This window comes from Scardinius erythrophthalmus (assembly GCF_964197995.2).
Source record: "Scardinius erythrophthalmus genome assembly, chromosome: 17".
NCBI lineage: Eukaryota > Metazoa > Chordata > Actinopteri > Cypriniformes > Leuciscidae > Scardinius > Scardinius erythrophthalmus.
In genome coordinates, this window is record NC_138237.1 from 3,571,046 (window position 1) to 3,581,045 (window position 10,000).

General features: G+C 36.0%; 1 protein-coding gene across 1 annotated transcript in view; it reads left to right on the forward strand.

Annotated features, from left to right (window-relative positions):
- The window catches only part of ermp1 (endoplasmic reticulum metallopeptidase 1), a 45,048-nt gene that overhangs the window by 28,142 nt on the left and 6,906 nt on the right, over positions 1 to 10,000 (forward strand). The window contains exons 9-11 of the mRNA XM_081391327.1: positions 4,016 to 4,190; positions 4,847 to 5,037; positions 5,980 to 6,132. Coding sequence (XP_081247453.1) covers positions 4,016 to 4,190; positions 4,847 to 5,037; positions 5,980 to 6,132 — 519 coding nt within the window. The remainder of the gene's footprint in view (positions 1 to 4,015; positions 4,191 to 4,846; positions 5,038 to 5,979; positions 6,133 to 10,000) is intronic.

Consider the following 10,000-nt stretch of genomic DNA (forward strand, 5'->3'; position numbering starts at 1 on the left):
TCTGATCAGTGTCTCGTTCCTCTGGGATCGTGATAAACGTGTGTGTGTCGCGGTGAGCTGATGTAGACCTGAGCGCGCTGGGACCAGGACGTCTGAGAGAAACGGTCACTGAGTGTCCAGCTCTTGCGCCTCGAGTCACATGACATCACAGCTTTTCTAATGGGTTTGTGTTTGCCCTTGTGCTCTGTCAATGTCACCGAGGGTCTTTACCTTTACGCGTCAGGTTACTCATGACTAATTCACCTGTGGCGGTTACCCAGAGTTCACAGCTGCGTCTAACTCACAGCGTTTTTATTCGTCTAGTTTCCAGGTTTAAATCTGGTATGATTGTAGAACGGAAATGTGCATTTCAGAGGCTGTAACTGGTCACCGTTGCATTTAATGATATTTAATTTTTTTTTTTGTTCATGAACAAACAGCTTGATGTGATTTAATAAAAGTACAAATATTCTATTTAGTCTCTCAGTTAATATAAGCTCTTCAAAACTGTAGTAATATATACAATATATAATATAATATAATATACATAGTAATCTATTATGAGAGAATAAGAAAGTGTTTGCTTGTGCTGTCGTGGTTTTGCAATCTTACATTATTTGTCAATCATTGAAGCTGCTTTCTTGTGTGTTTGTTTAGTTACACTTTAATTTCCCAGATTAGTTATTAGAATATATTCAGGCCACACAGTATCAGCGGGTCATTTCTTCATTCTTCACTACTCTGTGAGCTTTGATGGATTTCTCATCACAGGTTTATTATTTCACAGAAAAACTAGCATTCGCAGCTTACGCTTAGTCTCTTCTGCTCATTTATTTTATCAAAAATACAGTAAAAACTGTGAAATATTATTACAGTGTAAATCATCTGTTTTCTATGTGAATATATAGTAAAGTGTAATTTATTCCTGTGATCAAAGCTGAATTTTCAGCATCATTACTCCAGTCTTCAGTGTCACATGATCCTTCAGAAATCACTCTAATATGAGGATTTGATGATCAAGAAACATTTATGATTATTATCAATGTTAAACACTGTGGAAACTGATGCAGTTTATTGCTCAGGATTCTTTAATGAATAGAAAGTTCAAAAGAACAGCATTTATTTGAAATATAATCTTTTGTGACTTTTATAAATGTCACTTTTGATCAATTTAAATGTATTAATTTATAGTATTAAACAAAATCTGCAGATGTTCTGATGGATCTGTCAATCAAAACATCATCTTTCAAGCATTTGTTGCCTCTAACCTAGAGACTGATATGAGTGTGTGTGATAAGAGTGTGTGTGATATGAGTGTGAGGTCAGCGCAGATAAAGGACTGGTTGTTGTGTTTCTGCTGAATGAACAGATGCTCGAGGACAGTGACCTCTCACACACTAACACACACTGTGTTAAAGAACATGTGGCTTGTGCTGAAATATCAGTAGCACTTTATTCCACACTCCTGTTCCACATGTACAGACTATATACTTAATATATCACAATAACTGCACTAACCCCTAACCCTAACCCATGTCTTTACCTGATATTACCAGTCATTTCTTGGGTAAGTACACTGTAAACACACACACACATACTGTCAAATATCTGCTCTAGTTGAGTCTCGACTGACGCCCGACTCCTGCTGCGCTCTGATTGGCTGAAACACAGTCAGTGTGTGTGAGAGACGTCACATGTTGTCCAGTGTTTATTCAGTGTGTTTTATATAAGAAACACTTATTTGCAGATTCTGTGAGCTCATATTAATTAAGAGACAGTGGAATATTAATGCTTTTTTAATTAATTTGTAACAATCTAAAATGATCTTCTTCACTTTTGTTATTTGCACTAGTTCGTGGCTCATTATTTACACTCCTTCACTATGCTGGAGTTTTATTTTAACGGATTATTGTGATTTCAGCTCCTCAGGGACTTTTTTTTTAATTCAGTAAAATATTCATTACATTTGTTTTTAATGAAGTGAAGCCTGAGTTATTTAAATAAGTTAGATCAACTTAAAAATAAACTTCCTGACGTAAAAATCTTATTTTTATTTTTTCTTTCCATATTTTGCTGCATTTTAACCTGTTTCTCACGTTACAGCATGTAAACATTTATTGAATAATTGTTTATACATATTTATATATTTTGACAGTACCAGTCAAAAGTTTGGAAACTACTATTTTTTATGTTTTTGAAAGAAGTCTCTTATGCTCATCAAGCCTGCAGTTAAAAACAAACAAAACAAAAACAGTAATATTATGAAATATTATTACAATTTAAAATAATGGTTCTCTTTTTTAATATACTTTAAAATGTGATTTATTTTTGTGATGCAAAGCTGAATTTTCATCAGCAAGTACTCCAGTCTTTGGTGTCTTATGATCCTTCAGAAATCATTCTAATATGATGATTTATGATCAATGTTGGAAACAGTTGTGCTGCTTAATATTTTTTTTTATAACCTGAGTTCTTTTTTCAGGATTATTTGATGAATAAAAAGTTAAAAAGAACTGTATTTATTTAGAATAGAAATCTTTTGTAACAATATACACTACCGTTCAAAAGTTTGGGAACAATAACTTTTTTTTTAAAAGAAATTAGTACTTTAATTCAACAAGGATGCGTTAAATTGATAAAAGGTGATGGTAACGATTTATATTGTTAGAAATGTTTTTATTTTGAATAAATGCTGTTTTTATGAATAAATGCTGTTAACGTTTTACTCATCAATGAATCCTGAAAAAAGTATTCCAAAAAAATATATTAAACAGCACAACTGTTTCCATCATTGATAATAACTGAGTATCAAATCATCATATTAGAATGATTTCTGAAGGATCATAAGACACCAAAGACTGGAGTACTTGCTGATGAAAATTCAGCTTTGCATCACAAAAATAAATCACATTTTAAAATATATTAAAAAAGAGAACCATTATTTTAAATTGTAATAATATTTCATAATATTACTGTTTTTTGTTTTTAACTGCAGGCTTGATGAGCATAAGAGACTTCTTTCAAAAACATTAAAAATAGTAATGTTTCCAAACTTTTGACTCGTACTATATATATATATATATATATATATATATATATATATATATATATATATATATTATACAGTCAAACCAAAATGTATTCAGACACCTTCAACATTTCTCACATTATCTCAGTTTATTCGCTATAGTTTAGAAAATGGTAATAAATATGAGCAGAACTCAGCTGATGTTTCACTGGTTTTGTCCGTCCTTCTGTTAGACTGTCTCACACATGAATTATGTTGAATATCTGTCAGCTGTTAAATTTAACTACACAATTAGATAATACCAGTTTAGCTCAACCAATCACCAAGCAATGCTTCATTGTGTTCAGTGTGTGTGTAAAAAGAGCATTAGCAATTAAAGAAAACACACTTCAGCAAAACATGATCAGCTCAAAGTGTCCCAATCATTTTTGGTCCCACATTTTTGGTCCCACATGTATGAAGAATATTTGTGTATAATATGTCACAGTTTACTTTATTCTGCTCTCCTCACTTACACTAATGAACTATAGTGTCCTGATCACACTAGTGAAACAATATCAAAAATTATATCTGATGTCTGCATAATTGTATGATTTGACTGTATATCTGATGGTACAGTATGTTTTTATAAGGGAAGTGAATCAGCTGACCTGTCTGTGTGTGTGTGTGTTTCTCTCTCTGTGTGTGTGTCTGTTTCTCTGTGTTTTTGTGTCTGTGTCACACACTCTCTCTCTCTCTGTGTGTGTGTGTGTGTGTGTGTGTGTGTGTGTGTGTGTGTGTGTGTGTTCTCTGTGTTTGTGTGTCTGTGTCACACTCTCTGTGTGTGTGTGTTTCTGTGTGTCTCTCTCTCTCTCTCTCTCTGTGTGTGTGTGTGTGTGTGTCTGTGTCTCTCTCTCTTTCTGTGTGTGTGTGTGTGTGTGTGTGTGTGTGTGTGTGTGTTGTTTGTTTGTGTCTCTCTCTCTCTGTGTCTGTGTCTCTTTCTATGTGTGTGTGTGTGTGTGTGTCCAGAGCGCGAGTCGTGTGTATCTGTCCGATCTCTTCTTCGACGTGAGTCTGCTGTTGTGGTGTTGTGCGCTGCTCTTCCTCACTCAGCGAGGATTGTGTTCAGCGTACGTTCCCATGATGATGGTGGTGTTTCCGCTCGCCAGCAAACTGATGCTCAGAAAACACTTCAGAGCCAGAGGTCAGAGGTCACACCACACACACACACACACACGATTCTTTACATTATTCCTCTGAGATGAAGCTTATTTGGTGTATTTATTTCAGACATTTTGTTTTACAGCTGTCATGGTTCCTTAAGGTATTAATCATATATTATGATATTTTTGTGATATTTTAAGTGTTATACAATACAACATTTTAAAACATTCATTATATTCATTTAGAACATTATTATTATAATTATTATTATTATTCATTCATTCATGTCTATAAATTAATAGTGTGTAGAAAAAATAATATGCTATCACCATAATACAAGGTAAATATTTTTAAGGTAATATTTCAGTCATTTGCTTTGGCTTCAGTACAATGTCAAAATAAAAGCCAATTGCTTAATTCTGTATTAAAAAACAACAAAAAACAACAACAACAACAAAATATATATATATTTAAATATATAATAGTATTTCAATTGCATCAAAATTACCCAATATTTGTATTAAAACTGGACTTTTATTTTGCCGAACCTTTAGGGTGTTTCAGGTCTCTGGTCAGCAGTAGTTTTAGCTCAGGATGGGGTCAAAGGGCAGAAATCAGGGCTCTGATGTTTAAAAGAGGTCGACACATGACTGTTGTGCTGATTAGTGGTGTGTGTGTGTGTGTGTGTTTGTGCAGGAGCGTCTCTGCAGTACTCTGTCCTGTACCTCGTGGGTCTCACTGTGCCTTACATCCACATCATGTTCCTCATCTGGGTGGTTTTCGAGATCTTCACACCAATCCTGGGCCGCAGCGGAACCGAAATACCACCCGACGTCGTCCTGGCGGCAATTGTTACCCTGGCAACCGTGATTCTGTCTTCCTATTTTGTGAGTCATATAAACTGTAACAGTAAATTCAAATTAAAACATTTAAAGTCAATTCAAACATTCAATCCTTTAAATTCAAACATTCAAGCATTACATTTAAACATTTAAATTCATACATTCAAATTCAAAAATTTAAATTCCATTCAAAAAGTAAAATTCAAACATTCAAGGAATTCAAACATTCAAATTCAAACATTTAAATTCAGACATTTAAACTGAACCATTCAAATTCAAACATTCAAACAGTAAAATTCAAACATTAAAACCGTTAAATTTAAACATTCAAATTTAAACATTCAAATTCAAACAGTAGAATTCAAGCATTCAAGCCTTTACATTTAAACATTTAAATTCAAACATTCAGATTCAAACATTTAAATTCCATTCAAAAAGTAAAATTCAAACATTCAAGGCTTTAAATTCAAATATTCAAATTCAAACAATCAAACAGTAAAATTCAAGAATTCAAGCCTTTAAATTCAAACATTAAAATTCAAACCTTTAAATTCAAACATTTCAATTCAAACCTTTAAATTCAAACATTTCAATTCAAACATTAAAATTCAAACCTTTAAATTCAAAAATTTAAACTCAAACATTCAAATTCAAAAATTTAAACTGAACCATTCAAATTCAAACATTCAAACAGTAAAATAAAAAAAAAATTCAAACATTCTTAATTCAAAATAAAACATAAAAACCTAGATTAATTCGTTTTATTCCACCATATGTTTCCTTACACCTCTCTTTCTCTCTCTCTAATGAGGTTCTATATGTACATGATGATCAATTGGTCTTGGGTTTTTAAAAGTTTTTTAATTTGAATTGCCTTTCAATGTTTTCGGGATATGATGTTTGAATTAGGAATGTAAAAAATGTGTAAAAAATAAAAGTGTTTCTGAAACACTCTCTCTCTCCCACTCTCTGTCTCTCTCTCTCCAGATGCATTTCATCTATCTGTCTCGCAGCACGAAGCGGATGTTGGCTGGTCTGGGGTCAGTGTTCACGCTGATGTTTGTTCTGGTCTGCTGTGGTCTGTTCTTCCCGTACTCTGGTGACCCGTCCAGCCCGCGACCCAAACGAGTCTTTGTCCAGGTATCGTCATCGCTGATCCGTTATTAGAGTTTACTGAAACTCAAACCAAGAAATATTGTCCTGATGTGAAATAAAATGAACATTACCTGATAAGTAGTTTAAGTTTTTATATATTTACGGGTATATATATATATATATATATATATATATATATATATATATATATATATATAGTATTAGGGGTTGCACGACTACTGATTTCTGCTAGTCGATTTCTTATCAAAACAATACTCGAGTTACTCGACTACTCGTCGTTTATGCTACTGTATATGAAAAGACATGAAATAGCTAGATCTTATCAATAAACATTTATTAATTCATAGCCTAATGCAACAATTACATAAGTAAACTCTCAAAACATTATAATTATGACATTTCATTTTTAAATTTTCATGTAATGTTAACAGTCTAAAGCCAAATAAATAGCAGTTCTTGCCTTTCATTTCAGACGGGGCAGTTCACATATCGCGTCTTTTCCGCTCTCAAGGTCGTTATTTCAAATGTAGGCGCGCGGCCGCGGCGAGCACGCTCATAATGAAAGCAACGGACGTGGTGCGCTAGTTTGTCCAGGCGGGTTTTTCCTTCTCATCTCCAGAAATATATCTAGTAGTAAAGCTAATGCAAGCGCTATAAATAAATTAATCCTTTGCTGAATGATACTTCTTCGTCGTCATCATGTAGAGCGCAGTTTGGTTGCATAGCAACGACAGACGCCACGGGAGCGCAAGTGCTTGAAGGAGACAGCGGCACGGCCGCGCGCGCTTTCCACACGTTTTTAGAAGCAATAACGGCCTCTTGCAGAGTTGGCCAAATTGCAATATTTTTGTCATCCTTGATGAAATTCTTCCACACATCTGACGTGTGTTGTCTGTTGCTGACGTTCGCCATTTTTAATTAATTTATGTTTAATGGACACTCGAGTAGTCGATTGTTTCCGACAGCGTCGACTAGTGGTTGAAGTAGTCGATCTATCGACTACTCGACTAGTCTATGCAAGCCCTAATATGTATATATATATACAGTGAGGAAAATAAGTATTTGAACACCCTGCTGTTTTGCAAGTTCTCCCACTTAGAAATCATGGAGGGGTCTGAAATTGTCATCGTAGGTGCATGTCCACTGTGAGAGACATAATCTAAAAAAAAAAATCCAGAAATCACAATGTATGATTTTTTAACTATTTATTTGTATGATACAGCTGCAAATAAGTATTTGAACACCTGAGAAAATCAATGTTAATATTTGGTACAGTAGCCTTCGTTTGCAATTACAGAGGTCAAATGTTTCCTGTAGTTTTTTACCAGGTTTGCACACACTGCAGGTAGGCCTGTCGCGATAGTCGATAATTCGATTAATCGCACGATAAAAAAAAAATGAGCTCGATAATTTTTCCGGCCGCGATAATTCCATTTGCATGCTTGTTTGTTTTCCTCATCTCTCTCTCTCTCTACCAAAGAGACTGGATGACCACTCTCGGTCCTTTAGCGTATAGGAGGAGTGAACCCTCTTTGTTGTCAGTTGCATGGTCTTTGGGTGGGGAGGCGGCGCCGTGGCGCTTGTCAGTCACATGGTCTTTGTATGGGAAAGCGTCGGCGGGACTGTTTGCGGCGACTGCCGGGAGAGAGAGAAGACGCTAGTTGTGAGTTGCGACAGCGAGCCCGATCACTTGAAAATGCGTATCTATACCACGAATGTTATTTCTCGTGCCATTTATACGCCAAAAATAGTTTTTGCATGCATATGATACGCTCTTTATGGCGTGTAATACGCACGCACTCCTCACCCCTAATCCTAACCAAGTATTTTCAGTGCGTAGCATACACGCAATAAAGCGCGTCTCCGTCTTCCCGACAGTACACAATCACTCGACAAAGTAACAGGAGGACAAAGTAACAGGAGTAACAGTGCAAAATTGTGTGATATGGCTTGTTGAGGCTTTTTTTTATTTGTTTACAAAGGTCCTAACTGTCAGTTTTGCCTGTTATGGAATGTATCACTATTTAAGCCTAATGTCTAAAGCCTAATGTTCATTTTTTTGGATATTTAAAATGTTTTCCGTTTTCAATGTTTAATATTCTTTAGAAATAAAAGTTTATAGATCGTTGAAAAGGTGTACCTGCATTATTATGCCATTATAATTATATTAAATGAAAATGGTCTCAGAACGACAATATTATCGTTTATCGCGATAATTTCTTGGACAATTTATCGTCCAGCAAAATTTGTTATCGTGACAGGCCTAACTCCAGGAGGGATTTTGGCCCACTCCTCCACACAGATCTTCTCTAGATCAGTCAGGTTTCTGAGAAACACGGAGTTTGAGCTCCCTCCAAAGATTCTCTATTGGGTTTAGGTCTGGAGACTGGCTAGGCCACGCCAGAACCTTGATATGCTTCTTACAGAGCCACTCCTTGGTTATCCTGGCTGTGTGCTTCGGGTCATTGTCATGTTGGAAGACCCAGCCTCGACCCATCTTCAATGCTATAACTGAGGGAAGGAGGTTGTTCCCCAAAATCTCGCAATACATGGCCCCGGTCATCCTCTCCTTAATACAGTGCAGTCGCCCTGTCCCATGTGCAGAAAAACAGTTTCTGGATTTTTTTTTTTTTTTAGATTATGTCTCTCACAGTGGACATGCACCTACGATAACAATTTCAGACCCCTCCATGATTTCTAAGTGGGAGAACTTGCAAAATAGCATGGTGTTCAAATACTTATTTTCCTCACTGTATATATATATATTCATTATTTCACCTAGTTGAAAAATGTATATATATATTCATTTTATTTTAACATGGTGCTATACTGTACTCTATTCTACTGTACTCCACTATACTGTACTCTACCTCTACTGTACTCCACTCTACCTCTACTGTACTCCACTATACTGTACTCTACCTCTACTGTACTCCACTCTACCTCTACTGTACTCCACTATACTGTACTCTACCTCTACTGTACTCCACTCTACCTCTACTGTACTCCACTATACTGTACTCTACATCTACTGTACTCCACTATACTGTACTCTACTATACTGTACTCTACCTCTACTGTACTCTACCTCTACTGTACTCTACATCTACTGTACTCCACTATACTGTACTCTACCTCTACTGTACTCTACCTCTACTGTACTCTACCTCTACTGTACTCCACATCTACTGTACTCCACTATACTGTACTCTACTATACTGTACTCTACCTCTACTGTACTCTACTCTACCTCTACTGTACTCCACTATACTGTACTCTACCTTTACTGTACTCCACTATACTGTACTCTACCTCTACTGTACTCTACTCTACCTCTACTGTACTCCACTATACTGTACTCTACCTCTACTGTACTCCACTATACTGTACTCTACCTCTACTGTACTCCACTCTACCTCTACTGTACTCCACTATACTGTACTCTACCTCTACTGTACTCCACTATACTGTACTCTGCCTCTACTGTACTCCACTCTACCTCTACTGTACTCCACTATACTGTACTCTACCTCTACTGTACTCCACTCTACCTCTACTGTACTCCACTATACTGTACTCTACCTCTACTGTACTCCACCATACTGTACTCTACCTCTACTGTACTCCACTCTACCTCTACTGTACTCTACTATACTGTACTCTACCTCTACTGTACTCCACTATACTGTACTGTACTCTACCTCTACTGTACTCCACTATACTGTACTCTACCTCTACTGTACTCCACTCTACCTCTACTGTACTCCACTATACTGTACTCTACCTCTACTGTACTCCACTCTACCTCTACTGTACTCTACTATACTGTACTCTACCTCTACTGTACTCCACTATACTGTACTCTACCTCTACTGTACTCCACTATACTGTA